The sequence below is a fragment of the Giraffa tippelskirchi genome, chromosome 3 (assembly GCF_054371585.1).
Source record: "Giraffa tippelskirchi isolate mGirTip1 chromosome 3, T2T-mGirTip1v1.2.pri, whole genome shotgun sequence".
NCBI classification, from domain to species: Eukaryota; Metazoa; Chordata; class Mammalia; order Artiodactyla; family Giraffidae; genus Giraffa; species Giraffa tippelskirchi.
Window position 1 is genome coordinate 6,735,008 of NC_137277.1, and position 24,470 is coordinate 6,759,477.

At 53.3% G+C, this 24,470-nt stretch overlaps 1 protein-coding gene and 1 non-coding gene across 2 annotated transcripts; both read right to left on the reverse strand.

The window, feature by feature from the left end:
* Positions 1–1,073: 1,073 nt before the first annotated feature.
* Positions 1,074–17,244, reverse strand: FADS6 (fatty acid desaturase 6). Its single transcript, XM_081575187.1, has 6 exons — positions 16,875–17,244; positions 16,052–16,218; positions 4,677–4,857; positions 3,723–3,910; positions 2,271–2,450; positions 1,074–1,481 (listed from the first exon to the last, which is right to left on the reverse strand). The coding sequence occupies exons 1-6, from the start codon at positions 17,035–17,037 to the stop codon at positions 1,332–1,334; spliced, it is 1,029 nt and encodes a 342-aa protein (XP_081431313.1). The 5' UTR covers positions 17,038–17,244; the 3' UTR covers positions 1,074–1,331.
* Positions 4,093–4,164, reverse strand: TRNAE-UUC (transfer RNA glutamic acid (anticodon UUC)). The gene has a single exon. It is a non-coding gene; the product is annotated as a tRNA-Glu (tRNA).
* Positions 17,245–24,470: the final 7,226 nt, after the last annotated feature.

Consider the following 24,470-nt stretch of genomic DNA (forward strand, 5'->3'; position numbering starts at 1 on the left):
CACCCTCCAACCAGGAGACATTTGGCAATGTCTGGAGACGTTTTTGATTGTCACAACTTGGCAACCTAGTGGATAGAAGCTAGAGATGTGACTAAACGTCCTACAATGCACAGGACAGGCCCCCAGCAACAAAGAATTATCTGGCCAAAACATCACAGTGCTAAAGTGAGAAACCCTGTTTTAAACTAACTCCTCTGGCCTCCTGTCAGAGGCCTGGGCTCCTCCTCTGTCCCTCCCTTAGACTCCAGCTGTGCCCTGCCTCCCCCTTTCTCATCCAGCCTCCAGGCAGTGCTGCTCCCAGCTCTCTCTCCAGGCCGCCAGCTTTGGGCTGGATCTCAGTGGCGTGCCCAGTACCTAGCCTCTTCCTCCGGCTGGCATCAGTCACTCCCTTACATCTTGCTTCACTCCCAGGCTGCAGACATTCCTTTCACAACTAAGCGTGGCCCTTGACTCCCAGCTCTTGTGTCTGAACCCTCATCCTTCTCCCCCTCCTTCCTCTCCTCTCCAAGGCCATCTGACCTCCAGCGCCTGTTCCCATAACCCCTCTCCAGCCTCAGCTACCCTCCCAGTCATTTTCTCTCTCTCCCAATTGAAAATTCTTCCACCCCTTGCGAACATCACAAACAAAGCCGACTTGGAGAGCTAGCCAAAGTCCCGCTCAAAGCTACTTACCCCCTTGCTACCCTCATCTGCCCTGGACCCTTCCCCACAACACACTTTGATCTCACAGATGCTGTGGGTCTCAGGAGCTGCTGAGCCCAGGGTCTTGCACAGGCTTCCTGGCTGAGATACTAGGAAAGTCTGCCCAAGGTAACCTCTCCCTGTGGTCCCTGGGGAGAGGGCTTCTTCGGGGCCAGAACCTTAAACGGCACAGGAAGGAGCAGTGGCCAAGTCCAGAGCTCCCTGGCACCAGGGAGGCCCTCGCCAGGGGGCAGGTGGACCCCTCTCTCTCGGTGCCCCTCCCGGCCTGCCCCCAACCTAGGGCCTCTCCATACCCCTGTCCGCTAGCCCTCCCAAGGCTCAGAGCGAAAGCAGGAGGGAATCCAGCTGTTTAGTCCTGAGATGAAGTTGGCTGAGGTCCAGACTGAGCAGAATGCCCAGCCACCTTTATTCCTCGAAACCCAGAAAAGCAAGCAGGGCAGGTGACCCCCGGAACCCCTGGTGTGAGCTCCCCGCCTCACTGTCCACCCATGCCTTCACACTCTGGTGGAGCGAAGCACAGCCCCTGGGTGGGGGCCGGCGCCCTCCCAGCCCCAGGGATGGCCAGCAGAGGCAGGAGAGCCAGGGTTGGGCCCGGGAGGGAGAGCAGGGTGGCTGGGCTGGCCTGCCCCTCACTGCAGCCCCACCAGCTCTGTGATGGGAGGGGTCTGCACCATGAACTCCTCGTAGCGTTGGAGAAACAGCCAGAAGCGAGCCAGGTAGGAGTCCTCGTTGTATGGCAGCTGCTTCTCGTGGAGGAACTGGGACACCACGGGCTTCACCTGCCAGAAGGTGGGCAGGAGGAGAGGCTGCAGGTAGGCGCATCCTCATGGGGACCCTTCCTCTCCCCAGCCCCCAACTCCTGTCTGCTTTGTCCCATGATGCTGGGGAGGAGCTGAGGGACTGGGAGAACGCCCGCATTTCCAGCAGGCAAGGAAAAGGGAAGTTTCATCCCCAGCATTCTTCTCCGGGGATGCTGACTATCTGACAGTCTTCCTTAGCATTGGGGGATAAACGCCATCGCTTCTTTTCACCAAGCACATACAGATGCCTGACATTTCAGGTCCATTCCTCCATTATCCTCAAAACCTGTCAACATAAGCACTGCTTGAAAGTGTTAGTTGCTCAGTCGTGTCTGACTCTGCAACTCCATGGACTGCAGCCTGCCAGGCTCCTCTGTCCATGGAATTCTCCAGACAAGAATGCTAGAGTGAGTAGCCATTCCCTTCTCCAGAGGATCTTCCCAACCCAGAGATCGAACCTGGGTCTCCTACATTGCAGGCAGATTCTTACTGTCTGAGCCACCAGGGGAGCCCAAGCATGGCTTAGTCCCATTTTACAGATGAGGAAGCTGAGGCTCAGAGACATTCGGTTAACTTGTCCAGAGTCACAGTGCCTGGTCAAAAACCCAAGCATTTCTGATCAAAAACCACACTGCTGCTTGTTCCCTGAGCGGACCCTTCCTGGGAAATTCTGGCCAGGTCAGTTGGTCAGAGGGCCCTGAAGGGGGCTCCCCCTCCATCCTAGGGCAGCTCCCTCATCCAAGCCCCTCCAGCCCCACCCTCGTCTACCTTCAGGCACATGTTGTCAGAGAGCCTGGGGAAGAGGTGGTGTTCCACGTGGCAGCTGATGAGAGAGTGGCCGAATGCCCAGTCCAGCACAGGCAGCCGGGGCAGGTTAAGCACCCCCAGGCTCATCATGTGGATCCGTCGGGGCTTCTTGTCAGGGGAAAACATGGGCAGCCCGATGTGCTGTGACAGACACAAGGGTCATGCCCTGGGGCTGGGCTGGGCAGACCTGTGCATCCCCACCCCGCCCCGGCATCCTCAGCTGGCACCCGGGGGCTCCGTGGGTCCTTGTGTCCATCTCACCTCCTGCTCCAGCAGGACCCAGAAGAGGCATGAGGAGGCTGAGATTCTTTGATTCGACCCTGTGTGCGCCCTGTGCTGAGCCTCGCCCATCCCTGGATCACTCTCCCCGTCAGCACAATGAATGGGAGTCTGAGTGCCCCTCTGACCCCATGGGCTTCTGAGTCCACGACTTACCCCCACTGTCCCTCACATCCCTGTGCCTTCACTTCATCCCGAAGAGACCCTTCTCTGCTCTCTTTTCAACAATCAAAATCCTGCTCATGGTTCATGAAACACCTCCTCTGCCAGGTGTTGTCACTGGTCTAGAGGATGAGGAAGTGAATGGGAACTTCCCGTCGCACAGGACAAGCAGAGGGAACACAACCGTGGGACTGCATCATGAGATTAACTCATTAATGGCCGTGTGGTAAGTGCTAGGCTGGGATCCTCACTGGTCCAGGGAGCAGGGAGGTGACCGTCCCCACAGAAGTGGCCACAGAACTGAGTGCTGAGCTGCCAGCCTCCTACAAAGACCTCCCATCTCCAGCTCCCCCAGCATCTTACCTAGACACATGCCAGCTGGGACCTCAGTGATGGCCCTTGTTTCACTTCCCTCGGGCTCATCACAGTAAAAGCCCTGAGGCCAGGAGCTGGGGTTCTATTCACTTGTGTCCCTAAGGAGCTTAATCAAGTAAACTTTGCACATGTGTGTGCAAGGTCACTTCAGTCATATCCGACTCTCTGCACCCCTATGGACTGTAGCCCGCCAGACGCCTCTGTCCATGGGATTCTCCAGGCAAGAATACTGGGACAGATTGCCATGCCCTCTTCCAAGGCATCTTCCCAACCCAGTGATGGAACCCGGGTCTCTTACGTCTCCTGCATTAGCAGGCAGGCTCTTTACCACTAGTGGCACCTTTGCGCAGAAGCTGCTTAATAAATTTCCCATCCGTGCTCGAACGGCAGCCAGTGTTAACGAGACATAAGCTCCTTACCTGAGACCAAAACTCTCTGTGATGACGCACAGGGAGAAGGGCAGAGGGTAAGGGTAGGGAGGTGCTTCAGCTGGTGGCCTCTCTCTCCCTAGAATCCAGAGTCCAGCCTGCGGCCAGGCACCCTGGAGGGTGGTCCCCATGCCCCCCTCCCCAGTGTGCAGGGTAGGGGAGGCCTCACCTGGAAGATGTTGACGTGGAGATAAGGGTGGGCCAGCAGGGACCTGGTGATGAGCATGCAGGCCAGGGCTGAGCCCGGGCTCCGGAAGCCAGACACGTTGAGGAGCAGCCAGTATTGAGAATAAAGGCCCAGGGAGATCAGACCCAGTGTCCGCAGGGCCGTCCTGAGCTCCACCTCTCTCAGCCGCTCTGCCAGAAGGGGCAAGAGATTGGGGCGTCGGGGTTGGCAAGGTTCCGATCCAACATAAGCAGGCTCCCTGGTGGCTGAGTGGTGCAAACTCGGGTGACTGAGGTAGTTACAGCCCTGAAAAGTAGGTTCATTCTCTTTTCTTTCCCCCTTTGGCTGCACTGTGTGGCTTGCGATATCTTAGTTCCCCGACCAGGGATCAAACCTGGGCCCCAGCAGTGAAAATGCCAAGTCCTAACCACTGGACCACCAAGGAATTCCCTTTTTTTTTTTTTTCTTTCACCCATTTTTAGAATAGAAAACAGCATTAAGCAACCTGAGCGAGGTCAGTCTGATACTAATAATAAGTGGTGGCATGGGGCTTGAGCCCTTAGCCCCTTAGGCCCTGCTCCTTCCATCTAACGATGTTGCTCCTACGAGACTAAAAATTATAACATGCAACAGAGTGTGAGGCATTTACAAAGCACTGTTACATCTACGATCTCATTAGGCTTTCCCACCATCCTTGAGGAGCAGGTAAGAACCTGAAGTTCAGAGACGTTAAGATACCTGCCTGCGGTCATCACCTGCCAGTAAGCGGCAGAGTCAGACTGGGCCCCAGCTCCAAAGTTCTTTCCGCCCTGCTAGGCTGTCTCAGAAGGGTTCTGTCTGGTCTCAACTCAGGGCTCCTCGCTTCCTTCATGAAGCCTCCACGAAGCCGGAGAGGGAAGAAGGGAAGAGGGGTGGGGGGGACCGGGTCTTTGCAGGGCACGGCCCTGGCTTACTCACCCACAGCCACCAGCGGGGTTATGATGGGGATCAAGAGAGGAGCGAGGAACATGTAGACGTAGCGGTTGAGGCAAGGCAGCCTCCACGTGCTTGAGTCCCCCAGGCCCAGCACGTTGGTGTAGCCATGGTGCAGCTTCACGTGTCCATACTTGGCGTACTCCGCAGTGAAGGACGTGCATACCTGGAGGACGGAGCCAGAAGCGGGGTGGGGTCCACATCACAGGCGAGCAAAGCTGGACCTTTGGAGCCTCCAAAAGACCCTCCTTCCCCAGACCCTGCCTTTCCAGGGCCTTCTTGCCTTCCTCATGAGCTGGGCCTTCCCAGCTCATCAGCCTTGACCATCAGCTCTCGGGGATCTAGGACCGCAACCCCATCCTGGGACTTCCCTGGTGGTCCGGTGGTTAAGAATCTGCTTGCCAATGCAGGGGACGCGGGTTCGATCCCTGGTTGGGGAACTAAGATCCCACCTGCCTGGAGGCAACTAAGCCCAGTGTGCAGCAACTACTGAGTCTGCACAATCAAGAGTCCCGCAGCACAACTAGAGAAGCCCACGCGCTGCAGTGAAGAGCCAATGAGCCACAGAAAAAGATCCTACGGTTGGGTGCCGCAGTTAAGACCTGGTGCGCATGTGCGTGCGTCCGTGAGCGTGCTACGTCGATTCATTGGTCCATTCGGACTCTTGGAGACCCCATGGACGGTAGGCCGCCAGGCTGCTCTGTCCATGGAACACTGCAGGCAAGAATACTGGAGTGGGTCGCCATGCCCTCCTCCAGGGGATCTTCCCAACCCAGCGATGGAACCCGCATCTCTTGTCTCCTGCACTGACAGGCAGGTTCTTTACCACTAGCGCCACTTGGGAAGCCCCTAAGAGCCGATGCAACCAAATAAATAATCTTTTAATAAAGCAACTTCATCCACTCAGCATGATGCTGCAAAGCATTTGGGGACGGGAGGCCAGCAAGTCTGAGAGGGCTGCTGGAGGACTGGACGCACTGAAGGCAAAGCTCCGGGCATCTGATGGCAATTATTTCGTAAGCGTTCATCGTGGAAACATCTGCACCTGAATGACACTGCTTTGAGGGTGAGGGTGCCCCATTGGCAGCCAAGAGTTAACTTCTTCCTAGGGGTGACTCTTTGGCATGACCCCACGTGGAAGTCTGAAGCTGGTAGAGAGCAGCAGCAGCAGCTCCCTGACTCCAAGAAGAGCAGTCATTCTGAATGTAAAAGAGGCACAAAAGTGTTTCTCATGCAGATATATGCAAATCAACACACCCAACATCAGCCTCTTCCAATATTTTATCCAAAAGCCAGAAGACTTTGCTAATTTTATTGAAGATGCTTCCTGCCTGTTTCCTGGAGGATGTGAAGGGCGTCCCAATGCCAGTCACTGTGAGTGCCACGAAGAGCAGAGCAGGGGGCTTCCCTGGTGGTCCAGTGGTTAAGGCTGCAGGCTCCCAGGGCAGGGGCCATGGGTTCAGTCCCTGGTCAGGGATCCCTAAATGCCTCACGGCACAGTCAAATAAAAAAATAAAAAATAAAATTTTAAAACGTAAAATATAATCAACTATTGAAAAAAAAAAAAGGACCAAACAGTTGGTTCACAAAGGAGCTGTTGCCAGAATCTGCCAGGGCCTCCTCAGAGGCCAGCCTGGCTCTGCCCAAGGCTTGCAAGTGTATTTTGAGCCTCACAGTTCTATAACTGGAAAAAAGCAACTGGGCTTTTGTTGTTGTTTTGTTTGTTTGTTTTTAATTTAATTACTAATTACTTTTTGGCTGCTCGTGGACTTTCTCGAGGGTGACTTCTCTTGTTCCCGAGCACAGGGTGTAGGGTGTGCGGGCTTCAGTAGTTGTGACACACTGGCTTATCTGACCCTGGGCGTGTGGGATCTTCCTGGACCAGGGATCGAACCCGTGTCCCCTGCACTGGCACCACAAGGGAAGTCCGTGACTGTTTTTAACGCTGTTTCTAACTGTTTTCCTCCCTCACACTTCTGCTGCAAAGGCCGAGCCTGTCTACATTGCTTTTTGCTTCAAGAAATGTTAGCTGCACTCAGCAATCTGCTCTTCCTTCTTGCCCGAGCTCTACTTCTCTGCTCAGACGAGCAGCTAGCTGATCATGCTTTGAGCCAGAAACAGCCTGGGGCCTGAACCCTACAGAGCGTGGTAGGAACCTGACCTCAGGGGCCTGCCGGGGCCAGGTTCTCAGCCACATGCCCAGACCAGAGAATTGGGGGCAGGGGCCACCGTGTATGTTACACGTGGTTTATGACTCAGCACAAGCTTCTGGAATCTGTGTGACCTCTGCCCTTTTGCAAGAATAAGAACAGGTCTGAGGGGTCGTCCCTGGTGGTCCAGGGCTGAGACTTCACCTTCTAATGAAGGGGTTCGGGTTTGGGTTCCATCCCTGGTTGGGGAGCTAAGACCCCACTGCTTCCCAACAGAGGCAGAATTGCGACAAATTCAATAAAAAGTTTAAAAATGGCCCACATTAAAAAAGAAAAGAAACCCATATCTGAGGCTATTTCTATACACTGGAATTCTCCCTCCCATCTAGATGTTCTTTCCAGAACGAGAGGGAACACGGTGGACTTGGGAGGAGGAGAGAGACTGGACACAGGGTTCGGCGTGTATCACGTGCACCCATCAAAGGGCAGAGGGACAGGGCCATGCATTACAGACGGTCCTGCTGCAAAGGATTATTTACAGGCCTCGCCCAAGACTATCTCCCATCCAGATCCAGAGAAAGTTCCAGAAGCTTCTTGATATCACTACCCTCTACAACCCTCAGGCAGACTTAAGAACCTAGATCTCTTAGCCTCACTCAGGCTCCTCAAGTGGCCAAAGTGAGTGAGGGGCAGACGTCAGTATAATTCCTCTCAACGTCTCTCAGCTACAGCTGGGGTACCCACCACACTCTGGAGCCCTCGAGTGGCAACTACTGGAGCCCACGCGCCTAAAGCCGGTGCTCCACAGCAAGAGAAGCCACTGCAATGAGAACCCTGAGCACCTTAACGAAGGGGAGCCCCCACTCACCACAACTAGAGAAAGCCCATGAACAACAGCAAAGACCCAGGACAGCCAAAAACAAATAAATAAAAATTAAAATAAATCAGGGTCCCTCCCAGATCTCTCATTCATTCATTTAGTTGTTTATTCATGAAGCATCCTCAGACCTCCACCAGCAGCCAAAGGTAAACTTGGTACTTTTTAAAATAATTTATTTTTTGAGCAGGTAATATGTTTGCATAATTCAAAAAGTATACGGGGTGGGGGGGGTCTTTTCCTACCCCACCCCCCAGTTGCCCCATTTTCCTCCTGGGAGGTGAGGGAGGTCCTCTATCTCTTTACGTGTCCTCTAATATTTTTCTCTTTTAATTTTTATGCAAACAATACTTTGCAGGATTGAAAACCGTCATTATAAGATTAGGACACAGCTTTGGGCTTCAAATAGGTCACTTACTGGATCAGAAGGGGAGGGTCAGGATGAGGCAGGTGCCCGCCGGAGGCTGAAGGTGTGGCCACTGACAAAGGTGAGGACCAGAAGGGCAGGGGCAGAAGGAGGGACCTGGGGCAAGGAGGAGGAGGCAATCAAGACAGGAGCCGAGTCTCCAGCTCAAGGCCTGGGGGGCAGGGGTCACTCCGGAGATGGGCACAGGAGAAAAGGGCCACAGGGTGGGCAGGGTGAGGAGGAGGGGCTGGGGGTTGGCCCAGAGGCAGCATCCCTCAGGCAGGAGGGACTGTGGGCTGGAGTCTTCCCCGCTTTAAGTTTGTCAAATAAAGTATAGGATACCTGGGGACATACTTGGTGGTCCCGTGGCTAAGACTTCATGCTCCCAGTGCAGGGGGCCTGGGGTCCATCCCTGGTTAGGGAATTAGATCCCACATGTCGCAACTAAAGATCTCACATGCTGCAATTAAGACCTGGCACAGCCAAATAATTTTTTTTTTTTTTAAGTATAGGACGTGGAAACGAAAATGGCAACCCACTCCAGTATTCTTGCCTGGAGAACTCTATGGAGCCTGGTGTCCTATAGTCCATGGGGTCACAAAAAGTCGAACCAGCAACCACCTTCCCACTTCTGGGCCCAGCCAGCCTGTTCTGACATTGTCTCCTCCAGACCCTCTCACCAGGGGTTCTCAGCCTTGCCACTATTGCCTTTGGGGACTGGGGGCTTCCCTGGTGGGCTCAGACAGTAAAGAATCTGCCTGCAATGCGGGAGACTTGGGTTCGATCCCAGGGAAGGGAAGATTCCCCTGGAGGAAGGTATGGCAACCCACTCCAGTATTCCTGTCTGGAGAAACCCATGCATGCACAGAGGAGCCTGTCAGGCTACAGTCCATGGGGTTGCAAAGAGTCAGACACCACTGAGGGACTAACACTTTCACAATTTTTCGGTCCATATCCTGTGCATAGTAGACTACCAGCAACCTTGGCCCCTATCTGCTAGATGCCAGGAGCACACACACACACTTGGACGGATGCGCATACACACAGACACACCCTAGTCCTCACAGCCCCAAACACCTGCAGACACCACCCATGTCCCTGGCACGCTCTCTCCTCTCTGTGTTCCCACGGCCTTCACACAACCGCCTTCACAATCTGCCTACCCTGGCCCTGGGCTACACCGTGTAGCAGCTGAGCTGCTGCTGCTGCTAAGCCACTTCAGTCGTGTCCGACTCTGTGCGACCCCATGGACTGCAGCCTACCAGGCTCCTCCGTCCATGGGATTTTCCAGGCAAGAGTACTGGAGTGGGGTGCCATTGCCTTCTCCGGTAGCAGCTGAGCAGCCGGGGGCAAGTGACCTAACCTGCCAGACCAGTGTTTCCTCGTCTACAAAGTAAGGATGATAATAGGTTTGACCTCACAGGGAGGCGTGATTATTAAGTAATTGACATCAGCTACACAGTAAGCACCCAGTAAGGGTCAGTTGATATAATTACGACTTCTATTATTTTGATGTCATTCATCTGTGCCTGTTTACCCACTGGACTCTGAGCCCTTGGGGAACTGGAAGAGGGTTCTGTTCACCATTGTGTCCCCAGCACCCAGCAGAGGGCTGGGCCGGGAGCAAAAGCTCGGTGAGGTTGAGCTGCTCAGCCAGCGCCCACATGGAGCCTCAACTGATCGACACTGTTTCAGTCCCTAGATCTCCCCAGCAAACCTAGCTTCCCTTCAAGTCTCCCCTCCCTGCTGGGCAGCCCCAGGCCCCCTGGGAGCAGCCCCACCCTTTTCTCCAAGCCCCCCCCCCACCATCACACCGATCCAAGGACACTCACCAGGCTCCGTGCTACCACCCACAGACAACCACCTGATCCTGCTCCAGCATCCTCGGCCTCTGGAGGCCCATGGGCAAGCCCAAGGGGGCCAGGCTTTTGGAGACCCACAGGTGTGGGAGCTGCCACACGACACCTTGCAAGGACATTTTACAAATCTGCATACATGATAAAATCGCACAGACACACCACATGCCAAAGTCAATGTCCTGTTGTGCTGAATTGCTGTTGTTGTTTAGTCACTCAGTCGTGCCTGACTCTCTGCGACCCCACAGACTTGTAGCCCGCCAGGCTCCTCTGTCCATGGGCTTTCTTTCCCAGGCAACAAAACTGGTGTGGGTTGCCGTTTCCTTCTCCGGGGGACCTTCCTGACCCAGGGATTGAACCCACGTCTCCTGCATTGGCAGGTGAATTCTTTACCACTGAGCCACCAGGGAAGTCCTGAATGTCAAATGTTGAATGACATTTAAATATACATAACTATTGAGGGAGACTAGGTAAAGGGTCCACTGGACCGCGTTGTCCTCTCTGATCTGTTTTTGCAGTGTCTTGTGAATCTCTAATTATTTCAAAAATAAAAAAGTTTTTTTTAAAGTATATTTTGTACTACAGATCTGAGTTTGCCTGCTAAAATTTTTTTTAATTAAAAAATTGAAAAATCACAGTGGCGCATACTCAGAGGACCACCCCTTGGGGTTCAGGTGGGGCCAAACAGAAGGAAGGTCAGAGGGCCCAGAAGATAAGGCCACAGGGAGCTGGTGGGAAGAGAACCTTTGAGTAATCAGGCTGGGGGTTCTGGGCTCGGTTTCCACCACCACCACAGGGGGCTGGAAGGAAGGTGACAGCATCCCCTGGGGTGACACCCCTCCCCCCGGGCAGAGCCAGCCTGGGCTCTCTGTGAACCAGCTGTGACGCTACCCCCATAGCACAAAGCCGACTTTAAAAGGAGAGTTGGAAGTTGAGACACAATGGAGGTTAGTAACTGGCACTAGTAACGGCCTGTTTGCTCCCACTTAGGGGAACATCTTGACTGTGAGTGACTTGCAAGGGAGTCCCTAAAGCCCTCCTGATTGCAGGAGTTAATCTTCCCCAACTGAAAATAGAGTTGCCATATGATCCTGCAACCCACTCCTGGGTATGGATCTGGCTGCTGCTGCTGCTGCTAAGTCGCTACAGTCGTGTCCGACTCTGTGCGACCCCATAGACGGCAGCCCACCAGGCTCTGCCATCCCTGGGATTCTCCAGGCAAGAGTAATAGAGTGGATTGCCATTTCCTTCTCCAGTGCATGAAAGGGAAAAGTGAAAGTGAAGTCGCTCAGTCGTGTCCAACTCTTAGCGACCCCATGGACTGTAGCCTACTAGGCTCCTCCATCCATGGGATTTTCCAGGCAAGAGTCCTGGAGTGGGGTGCCATTGCCTTCTCCGATGGATCTGGAGAAAACTATAATTCGAAAAGATACATGCATCCCTGTGTTCACTACAGCACTATTTACAAGGCCAAGACATGGAAACAGACTAAATGCCCATTGACACATGAATGAATAAAGAAGATGTGGAATATACATACATATATATGTTATATGATAATATATACTGTATGGAATATAATATGTGATTACATTATAAGATGTGATAATATATATATTATATGGAATATTAATCATAAAAAAGAATGAAATAATACCACTTGCAGCAACATGAATGGACCTAGAGATTATCATATTAAGTAAATTAGAATGAGAAAGACCAACACCATATGATAGATATCACTTATATGTGATAAATTTATCTACAAAACAGAAACAGACTCACAGACACAAGGAACAGACTCACAGACATCAGGAACAGACTCACAGACATAGGGAACAGACTCACAGACATTGGGAACAGACTCACAGACATAGGGAACAGACTCACAGACATCAGGAACAGACTCACAGACATAGGGAACAGACTCACAGACATAGGGAACAGACTCACAGACATCAGGAACAGACTCACAGACATAGGGAACAGACTCACAGACATCAGGAACAGACTTGGGATTGCCAAGGGGGAGAGGGATGGGGGAGGGACTGGGAGTTTGGGATCAGCAGTTTCAAACTATTACATAGAGAACGGGTGAAAAACAAGGTCCTACTCTATAGCACAGGGAACTATATTCAATACCCTATGATAAGCCATAATGGAAAAGAATATGAAAAAGAATGTGTGTATATGTGTGTGTGTGTGTGTGTGTGAGAGTGTGTGTGTGTGACTGAATCACCTTGCTGTATAGTAGAAATTAACACAACATTGTAAATCAACTATAAATTAAAAACTAAACTTTTCCAAGTTTCAGTACTTGGGCCATGGGGGCCTGCGCACTCCAGCCTGCCCCCTACATTCCTGTGGCCCTTGACAGGCCGTACCCAAGAAGATAACTGGAAGTCCTCATGACATAACCCAGGACAAGGAGCAGGCAGGAAAGGGTAATCCGTGGGCAAGAGAGAGGGTCAGAGGTGCACAGAATGGAATGGAGCATTGTGGTACAGACGGGAAGTCGGTGTTCGGAGGGAAGTCAGTCCTGGCGTGAGTGGCGTATGTGATTTTGGATACTTTAGCAGAGAAGCAATAGCAACCTGGATGTCAGCTGCCCCCTCCATCCTGCCCACCCTCCCCTCCGATCCAACGGGTAAGAGAGGGTGACCTCCCTCACCCCCAGCTCTTGCCAGCAGATCGTGAAAGAGGCCTGGCAAAGGCTGGGTGCATCAGGAAAGCCAGTGACACGCAGTCGACACCTGAGGCTGTGACCAGGGGACTAGGTTCTTCTATAGTGATGCTGCCTCCTGAGGGTCACAGTTTGGAAAGAGCGCAGGCAGTCGAGAAGCGGAGGATGAAAGAGAGACAACGGGTCGTGAAAGATGGGGGAGCCGGGGATCCAAGAGGGTCCCAGGGAGTCCGCTGAGATCCTGCGTGGCAAGAGCTGGTTCTCTGTGTGATGCAAAGGACAGGTATGGTTTCAGGGCCTCAGCAAACAGCCCCCTCAATACACACACACACACACACACAGCTCCACTGAGCTTTGTATAAGTTGGTCAACCTTTCAGTTAAAAATAAACAACGCTGGGCTTTCCTAGTGGCTCAATGGTAAAGAATCCGCCTGCCAATACAGGAGACACGAGTTCAATCCCTGGTCCGAGAAGATCCCACGTGCCGTGGTGCTCCTCAGCCCATGTGCCACAACTAATGAGCACATGCTTTAGAGTCCAGGAGCCACAGTTTCTGAAGCCCTCATGCGCGAGAGCTTTGTTGCTCGCAACAAGAGAAGCCACCACAATGAGAAGCCAGCGCACCGCAACTGGAGAGTAACCCCAGCTCGCCACTACTAGAGAAAAGCCCATGCAGCAACAAAGATCCAGCGCAGACAAAAGTGTTAAAAAAAAGAAAACCAGAAAACTAAAACATTTGATTAAAGCAATTAAAAAAAAATAAACGCTAACAAACAAAACAAAACAAGTAACAAAAACCACTAACCTTTTCCTTGCAACTGACTGTGGGTTCCCTCCAGAGGGAGAAAAAAGGTGAAGAGGGTGGTGGGGGAGCTTGTTACTTGGAAGCAGGCATTGAAGAGTCAGGCCCAGGCCCTAATGAAGATCTAGGGTGTCTTGTTTAATATTCACACTGGTTTCACAAAGGAGGTGACATCATTATTCCCATTTATTACATGGAAAAACCAACACTTAGATGCTAAATTAAGTAACTTGTCCAAGGTCACGGAGTCAGTGAGTCCAAGGTGGCCCCGACACTGTCCGCTGCCTGGTTGACAAAGGGAAAAAATCCAGCCGCCCCACCCATGCCAGTGGCCAAGGAGGTGGAGCCGTCCCCTCCTTCCCACTGGGAGCGGGATCTTCCCTGAGGTTGGCCAGAGTCAGGGCCATGCCTTGAGGCATGGGGGGTGGAAAAGCAGAGGCCTCCCACTCAGGTTGTCCTCGAGGAATTTGCAGTCTGCCTGCAGCATACCAGCCGTCACAGCTCGAGGGTGGAAGCCAAGCCTCCCCCACTAAGTGGGGCTCACCCGCCTCCAGGCTGTGACCTTCCGGCAGCCCGCTCTTCCCTGGACCTTGTCCCCGTGTCCCCTGCAGGGTCATCGTCAACAAACATTGAGCTCAGCCCTGTGCCAGGGACTAAAGAGGCAAAGATGAGGCCACTGCCCTGGGTCCCCAGGGACGAGACGAGGTGCGGCTGCCAGGCTGCCAGGGTCCTTCCCGGAGGGTTCTGGGCTGTGGTTCAGCTGGAGCCCTCCATCTGGGGAGCCTGGAAAGAGTCCACCTACTCAGCTGCCCCCAGGCCCCTGGGGCTCAGTGCAGCTTTGACAGAGCCGACCAACGTGATAGCACAATGTGCCTGGTTCCTCCCCTGCTTGTGATTACAAACTTTCGGGGATGGGGGGGCGGGTGTCTGACCCTGGCTCCAGGGTTGGGTCTGTACCTTAGAGTCAGGCTGATACCAACGTTCAGGAGTCCCTGGGAAGAAGAGTGTCTTGAAATGGACCCCGAGGACCCATTGGTTCCCCTTGTCCTTTTTAAAAAGTATATTTCTTTATTTTTATTTATTTGGCTATGCCGGGTCTTCGGTGCAGCATGTGGGATCTAGATCCCTGACTGGGGATCAAACCCAGGGACCTGCATTGGGAAACCTACATTGATGTCTTACCCACTGGACCAGAAGTCCCCCCCTTGTCCTTTGCATTTTAGAAATGTGTGCAGGGATTTCCCTGGTGGTCCACTGGGTAGGACTTGGCGCTCCAAATGTAGGGGGCCCAGGTTCAATCCCTAGTTGGGGAACTAGATCCCACATGCTGCAACTAAAGACCCTGCAACGAAGATCAAAGGTCCCAAGTGCTGCAACTAAGACCTGGAGCCAAATAAATAAATATTTTAAAAAATAAAAAATTAAGGAATCTCCTTCCCTTTAAGAAAAAAATATAGAAATGTGTGCAGGTGGGAGAGGTGGGTTCGGGGACGACAAAGGCAATGGAGGGTGCTGGACAGACCCTGCTTCCTCTTGTCTAACTCATGCACTGTAATTTTATAAAACGTCCTGTGTGCATGCGTGTACAGTTTTGTAAAGTTTTATAAAGTTATATAACTTTATTAAGAGTTAGTAATTGAGGGACTTCCCTGGTGGTCCAGTGGTTAAGACTTTGAGCTTCCAAGCAGGGGGCGAGTGTTCCATCCCTGGTTGGAAAACTAAGATCCCACCTGCTTCGTGGTGCGGCCAGTAAACAAATAAAAGCTCTTTAAAAAAAGAAAAGCTAATAATTGAGTTAATGGGTCACAGTAACCAGTTCCTGGCAGAAACGGACTGTCTCTGGTACCACCTTTCACATTTGTTCATGAGGGACCCAGGGTCCATGGTGGGGGGTCACCTGGAAGGGAGGGAAGAGGGGGTGCTCAAAGCATCAGAGACCTGAGACTGGTCCAGACAGAAGGGGAACCAGGCGAGACACCTTTGCCTTCCTGATCATGCCCACAGGCTGAGGCAGGAGGGAGAGACAGTGGAAGAAGAGGGGCAAGAGTCGGGAGAGAGGAGGGGCCCTCCTGGTACAGACCCAGGGAAGCAGGGGGCTTCTAGGAGGCTCCACCATCGCCAGGGGTCAAGAGGTGGGGGCTGTTATGGAACTGGGGTGCTGGGACAGATACCAGGCCCCTGCTCCCCCTGCCCTCTGTCCGTGGGCAACTGCAACTGCAAAACCAGGAAGCCCGAAGGTTGCAGCCAGGACCTGCCAGCCACAGAAGTCCTGGGGGGAGGAAGAAGGTCCACCCCCTGAACCAGTGCTGCAGAGAAGAGAGCGGCCCCCAGGAGAAACTGGTGCTCGGGCCGCGTCCAAGGCCACAGGTGAGCACTGGTCATTCCTCATGCAGCCCTCTACCCTCTCAAGGGCTTGGGGTTGTGCACACACGCAGACACACACAGACCATAGCGCAGGCAGGCGACACGCTTGGGCCCACGTGCCAACACCCGCAGCTGCTGGCCCTCGAGGGCTCACAGGGCTGTGCACACCTGGATTCTCACACCAAGGCCCCGCAGCGGCTGCCACCCCGTCCCAGGCTCACCTCCACAAAGAAAAGCGTCCAGACCTTGCTCCAGCCTCTGGACTCGGTGAGGGCGCCGTGAGTGGCCAGGTGGCTGCCCTTGACAGTCAGCGTGTAGTGGCACACCCCCAGGATGGTGATGCCCAGAGCAAAGACCAGGGGGCTGTCAGAGCGCAGGCACAGGAACCCTGCGTGGGGAAGAGAGGGTTGGCTGCAAACGGAAGAGCAGTAAGGGTGGCGGGTCTTTCTCTGATTCTTGGAGATCTGGGCCCAAAAGCCCCAGCGGGCACCCCTGGAAGCCCGGGCCAAAGAGGGCCCAGCCCTGGGGACTGCCACGGACAGCAGTGTGGCAGGTTCCACGAAGGCCCGAGTGGAATGGGTTGGCTCTCTCTAAAGGCGCTGAGACAAGATAGAGCCCCAGTGACTCACCGAGGAGAGGCCGGAAGTCTAGATTCTGCACCCCTGCCAGAGGAGTGGCGAGAGGGCACGGTGGGGGGTCCAGGCCAGGCGAGGACCAGGGGACAGGCGCCTCGCCCCCTCCCCCGGGCGCCCCATGAAGCACCCTCCCCCTCACCAGGCCATCTCATCTCCCCACCTCGCCAACACCCCCCTCCCCCACCCCGCCCCCGCTTCTCCCTGACTCGGCTCAACTTTCTCCTCCACTGCCCTTCATCCATCGGGGCACCTCCGGGTACACAAGTCAGGACACCCCAACCAGACTTTCCTTGTTGACTCTCTGTCCTAGGGTACTGGGCACGCGCCACCTACCCCACCCGCCGCCCGTCCCCGACACCCTCCCCCGCCGCCCAGCGGGCCCTGCAGCCCCAGTCCCCGTGTCCCTCACCGGGTGGCAAGGCGAGGAGGCTGAGCGCGAGGATGGCGCAGTCCACGCCGTGGCGCTCCCACCACGAGCTCGCCCTCACCACGTCCTGCACCCGCGCCTCCAGCTCGCCCAGCAGCGCCTCGGCCCCGGCGCTCTCCCGGGGCGCGCCCCCAGCCGGCTCCATGGGCTCCGCGCTCCCGGCCGGGCACTCGCCGAGGACTCGGAGGATCGGGAGCGTCTGCGGCGCCGGGCGGCCGAGGCGCCGAGCGCGAGCGGGGGCGGGCGGGGCGGAGTCACGCGCGCGGCTGGGGACACCCGCCCCCGGTGTCGCGGTGCGCGCCCAGAGCGACCCGGCCGGCCCGGGGCCACCATCCTGGCGGGAGGGACCGGAACGGGCGCAGGAGGAGCGCACGGATGCGCGGGGGTGGGGAGGCCACCTGGAGCCAGAAGCAAATCGCGGCGGAGGGGACTCGGGCCGGGCGGGATGGGGGCGCGAGGACCCCCGTAGAGACCCTCCTCCCCCAGGACTTTCCCCGACCGCCTGACCTCAGATAACTCCCTTATATAATTCCGGCGCCGCACCCTGCTCGGGTTTGTGGGACCTTTTTTTATCCCTGAACTTAAGTATTTTTCCCAGTGGGACTTAGCAGCCGCTCAACACCCGACACGGACATTCGTCCCATGTCCCCACCCACAGACGGGACGCTGGTACCGGCAGGGCTCACTTTGCCGCTTTTGCTCCAGCTGTATCTTCAGGACCTAAAACAGTGCAGGGAAATATGTGTGAATTCATGGGACAGAAAGTTGAAGGCCTCGCTCAGGCCTCTGAGTGGTGGTGGGGCAGGGCGGGGGCGCCCCCCTCTGAATCTGGCTTTAGCAGCGGCACGTGGGGAGCTGTCTCTCTAGCCCATTGGGTTTGGGAGTGAGACGGGATTGCTGTAGAGAAACACATTCAGAGCTGACCATCCAGGTGGGGTCCCTCTGCGGTTCCGCTCACTCAGGGGTGCCCGGGGCTGAAGGCCACCGCAAAGGGCCCTGGAGACGGGAGCAGCACCTACTCTAGCCCTTCGCATCCGCCCAGGCCTTGACCCGGCGCTGTGGGAGGCTGGCTTTGGCCCTGGGAGCAAAGCCGCTGTGTTGTGCAAACATCCTCCTCCACTTCTGAGGGTCCTTTCTCTTTTTTCGTACGGAAGTCCTGGTTTTATATGGAGGCCCCTCTAAAATGAGGCCTGGGGTGGTGGGGGCGGCAGCTCTGGGGGCAGGAGCCCTTTGGACCAGGGAGGAGAAAGAGGAGAGGAAGGCCAGGAGGAGGCAGCGAGGAAAGGGAAGAGTCCGGAATGCTCAGGACTTCAATTCCTTTATCTTGCTTAGCATTTTCCTTCATGATTTCTTGTGCGTTTATCCCTCCAATTTTTTTTTTTTAATATATATAAAGGCAAGATTTTCTTACCAGGTAGGTATTCTAAAGAGTTTGTAATTTAACAGGCGAACACACACCCCCCCAAGCAAACACACCTTGTTCCTTACAGTTTACCACTGCTTCCACGCACTTACAGGTTTTGTGTAACCCCCACAACTCCCAGAGGATGGTGTCATCCCCATTTAATTGATGGAGGCCCAGATCTGCCCACAGCCCCCCAACTGTTACTAAACAGCTGAACTAGAACGCAAATCCAGGACATCTCCTCCAAGCCCAATCATCTTTGGCTTTTATCAGAGATTCTTAAGACAGAGGCATGGGGTGGTGGTAGTGGGGTGCCCTTGCCCCTTCCCCATTCCACCTTCATGTTCCTCTTTCTCAGATAGTCTGGCATTTTTCAGGGAGGGGGATACCTATCATTTTAAAAAGCATAGTTGCTATTAATGTGCAGCATTATACTTCTTTAAGGGCAGAATCCCACTGCTTGTGAACTTCCTGGTACCAAGAAGCCCCTCCCCAGCCTCGTCCAACCTTTGGACATCTAAGTGGTACTATACAGAGGCAGATGCTGTATTAAACAGGAGCAGAGGCAGGCGTGTATTGAAGGAGCTCAGAGGAGTGAAGAATCCCCGTGGGGTGGAGCTGACTGTAGTCTCCTTGGAGACAGGCAGCCTTCATTTAGAACCGACTTAAAACAAGAGAAGATACTGCAGGTGGAGATGGCCGGGGGAGGGGCTGTGGGTTGGGAGGTGGGGGAATGACAAAATCCGAAAGACTTGAATAGAGAGCTCACCAAAGAAAATGGTACAAATGGCCAATAAACACAGGAAAAGATGCTCTACATCATTAGTCTCGAGGGAAATGCACATTAAAATCCCAATAAGATCCAGAGCATAGCTAAAGTTAAATAGCCGGGCAGTGCTAATCCTTGGCAAGGGGATGTGAAGTCACGGACCTCTCATTCGTTGTTGAGGAGAGTGCGAAGCGGTGCACACCCTTTGGAAAACCGTTTGACAGTTCCTTGTAAGGTAAATCACACCTACCCTGCAGTACATGCTAAGTTGCTTCAGTCCTGTCTGACTCTGTGATCCTATGGTTGTAGCCCGCCAGGCTCCTCTGTCCATGGGATTCTCCAGGAAAGAATCCTGGAGTGGTTTGCCATGCCCTCCACCAGGGGATCTTCCCGACCCAGGGCTCAAACCCTCGTCTCCTGTGTATCCTGCATAGCACTTCTTTACCACTGAGACTGAGCCATCAGGGAAGCCCACTGGAGTCTCAGCGAAAAATCAGCGGATTCTTTACCACTAGCGCCACCTGGAAAGTTCCATACTATCACCCAGTAATTCAGTTCCCAGATATTCACCCAACGGGAATGAAAACGTATCCATATAAAGACCTGAACTTCAACGATCATCGCAGCATTGTTCATTAGAGCCAAGTTGGAAACAGCCTAAATGTCTGTCAACAGGAGAATGGACACACTAAATATGATACCTTCACACAACCTATGCAATAAAAGGGCACTGGCAGAGGCAACAGTGTAGATGAGTTGGTGTAATCTCACAGACATTAGGTGGAGGCTAAGAAGACGCAATTGCTGCATGATCCCATTTATGTGAAGTTCAAGAACGGGGGGAGCTAATGTATAGCGGTAGAAATCACATCCATCCTTCCCTGGGGAGGGCTGGGTGGGGGACATTTATTGCAAACGGATGTGAGGAACCTTTCTGGGAGGGTGGAAACAATCCAGATGGCGATTGTGGTGGTGTTTACATGGGTGTATACATCCATCAAAAGTCACTAACCTGCACACTCAACTCGCGTGTGTTTTATTATAGTTAATCAGACCTCAGTAAAGACGACCAGGGCAAAAACAAAGCAGCAAAGAAGATTTTGCTTTAAAATGGAAAGAGCTTGGGGCTTCCCTTGTGGCTCAGTGGCTAAGACTTTGCGCTCCCCATGCAGGGGGCCCGGGTTCAAGCCCTGGTCAGGGAACTAATAGGGAAACTAGGATTCCACATGCCGCAACTAAAGATGCTGTATGCAGCAACTGAGACCCAGTGCAGCCAAATACATGAGTAAAAGTAATTATTTCCAGATACAAAATGCTATACATAAAGTAGATAAGCCAAAAGGGATTTACTGTATAGAATAGGGAACTACGGTTAATATCTTGGAATAACCTACAGTGGAAAATAATCCGAAAAAATACATATATATGTGTATATATATATATATATATATATATACACACACACATATATGCCTGAATCACTTTGCTGCGCACCTGACATTAACACAGTATTGTAAATCAACTATACTTCAATTTTTTTATTTTCAAAATCGGTAATGGTTTTTTTAAGAGGTGTAATTCAGATGGTAAATGTCACCCATAAATGTAGCACACTGAAGTGTGGGAAAGCAGGGTGAGCCTGGCATCTGAGGTCCCTTGGCCATGGGGTTGACAGTGAGTGTGTGGGGTGGCAGAGCGGCTGAATTACCAAATTCTTCAGTCCTCTCTGTGAGCTCCTTGTGGGCTCTCAGCCCTGGTCCACTGCCTTCTGGCTCCCAGCAGAGATGAGAAAGACCTGAGAACAAAGCTTGGGGTGAAAGGCTCTGGCTTGTAGGCCAGGCAGGCCTGGTGCCATCAAGGCTCTCTGCTTGGCTTCTCACAACAGGTCCTAGGGGGCAGGTCTGGGCAGGCTCCTGGCCCTCTGCCCACAGTGGGATGCTAGGCAGAGAGAGCCAGGGCTGGGGGCCATCTACGCCTCCCAGCCACTCTGCTCTAGACCAACCTCTGCTCCCACTCAACCTCTCACCTGTCTGCACAAGACTCAGGGCATGTGAAGAGCGCAGCTTTGCAGTCTGGCATGCTTACTAGCTGTGTGACCTTGGGTAAGTTACTCAACCTCCCCAAGCCGTAGTAGCTTCATATACACTAAAAAGGAGGGAGATAAATATCAATAGGAGTTTTAATATTTCCTTTCTGTATCCCAATAGATTGTACACTCCCACTGTAGAGATGACTAGACCACAGACTAAAGTGTAAATTACTCAGCTTGGTCTTTGAGGGCTACCAAGTTCTAGCTCCACATCTGACTACTCTCCGGCTTGGGGCAGAGTGACTTCTCCCTGACCTCTGATCCCTGGATAGAGATTGCCTTTTCTCACTTGTATGTCTTTATTCCCAGGGAAATTGTTCCTATTCTCACGCTCCCCATCCCAGCCCCGCCCATCCTCTGGGGCTCTGGTGACGTCACCCACTCCTACAAAGTTTATCCAGGGTTTTCATATATTCCACTCGTTCAACTTTTTTTTTAAAATTATTTATTGATCTAATTTTTGGCTGTGCTGGGTCTTTGTTGCTGCACCCAGGCATCCTCAAGTTGTGGCAAAAGAGAGCTGCTATTTGCAGTGTTTGGGCTTCTCACTGCGCAGCGTGGACTTCAGTAGTCGAGGCACGTGAGTGTGGTTGCTCTGCGGCGTGAGGAATCTTCCCTGATCAGGAATCAAGCCCACATGCCCTGCATTGGCAGGCAGATTCTCAACCATTGGACCACTGCTGCTGCTGCTAATAAGTCGCTTCAGTCGTGTCCGACTCTATGCGACCCCATAGTCGGCAGCCCACCAGGCTCCCCCGTCCCTGGGATTCTCCAGGCAAGAACACTGGAGTGGGTTGCCATTTCCTTCTCCAAAGCACGAAAGTGAAAAGTGAAAGTGAAGTCGTTCAGTCGTGTCCGACTCTTAGCGACCCCATGGACTGAAGCCTGCCAGGCTCCTCCGTCCATGAGATTTTCCAGGCAAGAGTACAGGAGTGGGTTGCTATTTCCTTCTCCAATTGGACCACTAGGGAAGTCCATTCAACCAATTTTATTGAGCATCTATGGTGGCCAGGGGCTCCAGTTCTGTCTTTCCTTCCTCTGACATCATCATCTCCCCAGTTGCATTATTTTTCTTTCCTTTTTTTTTTTTTTTGGCTACACAGCATGCGGGATCTTAGTTCCTTGACCAGGGATCAGACCTGTGTCCTCTGCAGCGGAAGGGCAGAGTCTTAACCACTGGACCCCCAGGGAAGTCCCTCCCCCTACAGCTTGCTTTCAAACGTCAGCTCTTATATACTGTCCAGCAGTGATCCCCCGTCACACTATTGGCCATAAGATTCAATGCTCTCTGTGGCATCTGCCTGCCTTAATCAGGAAAACTAACACTAGCTGTTGTAACAAATAACCCCAGGGACTTTCCTGGTGGTCCCGAGGCTAAGACTCCGTGCTCCCAATGCAGGGGGCCAGGGTTCGATCCCGCATGACACAACTAAAAGATCCTGCATGATGCAGCAGAAATCAAAGGTCCCATGTATGACGACTAAGACCAGGTCCAGCTGAATAAATACACATGCGTGCGTGTGTGCTGAGTCACTGCAGTCGTGTCCAACTCTTTGCGACCCCGTGGACTGTAGCCTGACAGGCTCCTCTGTCCGTGGGATTCTCCAGGAAAGAATACTGGAGTGGGTTGACATGTCCTCCTCCAGGGGATCGTCCCAACCCAGGGATCAAACCTGGGTCTCTTACATCTCCTGTATTGGCAGGTGAGTTCTTTAGTGCCACCTGGGAAGCCCCAAATAAATAAATAAATATATGTTTTTGAAAAAGGGAGACTTTATGCTTTTTTAAAAAAAGTTAAAACAAATAGAGGATAGAGAAGACTCCAGACCCCAACGGGCTGGGTGCTCATGGACCTACCCAGGCATCAATAATAGCACGGGGGGTGTGGTGTTAGATGATGCTGGGTTGGGTCTTCCTGGGAGACTCTGGAGTTCCCCACCCTGGGGCAGCGATGATTCCTCCCTTCTGCAATCCAGATCTTTATTTGCTGGGGTTCATTGGGGTTAATTACTGTTGTGGTTGGGGTAGGGTGGGAGGGAGCATTGCCTGGGACCCAGGGCCTGGAGGTGGAACCCTGAGAGTCAGGGATGGGTTTGGAGACCTGGAGGGTTGGGACCGGGAGTCTGGGGGGCACAGGGTGGGCTAGAAAGACGCCTCCTGCCGGCAGGGTAGCCCTTTCTGTGCTCTAAGTCTAGGTGAATGGGTCTTTAACCCTTTCTCATCTTCCAGCCATTCCTGCCACCCCCCAAATCATCAAAGGTCCAGTTCCATGAGGCAAGTGGCATTATTCACAGGGGTGGGGCTGAGTGCGCCGGGGAGAGGTGGCCGGGCCTCTGGCTCAGATCTTGGTCAGCTGAGAGTGGGACCAGCACCCGAAGCTTCTGGATCCAGCAGGGCAGGACCACAGGAACGGGGTGTCTCGGCATCAGCCTTGCCTCCAGGGACCCTCCGCAGGGTGCCACAGTTACCTGCAGCCTCCACCCCGCCATTCTGCAAGGACAAAGCCAGGTTGGTGGTGGCCTAGAGGCAGGTCAAGGAAGCAAGAGCGGTGAGGGAAAGGGCCCCTACCTTGATCTGGTGGGGATGCTGCTGAGGCTCTGGGGCGGTCATCTGTCCCCACCTTACAGGCACTGAGGCTTCCTCAGCATCTTAGGTCCTTGAAAACCCAAGGCTGAGGCTCTTAGCAGCCCAGCCTCCTGCCTTGTGAGGCTTTCTAAGGGTCATCTGATCCCTCCCTCCTGTACCAGGACAACACCATAGCCCAATGTGAGTGAGTGACTGGGGTATGGAATAGCCTGACGGGTGTGTGGGGGGCCTGGTGGGGGGCCAGTACCGGGGCTGGAGCGGGGAGTAAGGGCTGTGATTTTTATACACAGGTTCTGGTCCTTGCTGTGTGACCTTAGGTAAGTCACTTGGCTTCTCTGGGCCCCAGTTTTCCGAGAGGGTGATTCGGAGTGGATGAAGGTGATACTATTAATATGTACTTTACCAGGAAGGTAATAAAAGGGCAAAGGTTTGAGGCAGATAGACTATCACAAATGCCATTCCTTGGGCCATGGTAATGATAGCAATGTTGTTGTTTTGGCTATTGATATGATTTAAATCTAATATATATTGGTGCCAGTAATGATATTCATAAATGGTTTCTGTTTCCAGTGAGGAAAAGGCCTGAACATGCTCACTTCCTCTATGTTGTTCTCGTCCTTGCCCACATTTTGTGTGTGTGTGTGTGTGTGTGTGTGTGTGTGCGGGCACACGTGTGTGTGTGCACGTGTGTGTGTGTATGTGTATGAAGGGCTGGGGTTCATGAGTGTG

Bases quoted from the DNA above. Each gene is read 5' to 3' on its own strand.
- FADS6 (XM_081575187.1), bottom strand. From the start codon at position 17,037: ATGGAGCCGGCTGGGGGCGCGCCCCGGGAGAGCGCCGGGGCCGAGGCG. The intron at 16,219-16,874 runs GTGAGGGACACG...TTCCCCACGCAG, and splicing joins CCTCCTCGCCTTGCCACCCG to GGTTCCTGTGCCTGCGCTCT. The intron at 4,858-16,051 runs GTGAGCCTGGGA...TCCGTCCTCCAG, and splicing joins GGACGCTTTTCTTTGTGGAG to GTATGCACGTCCTTCACTGC.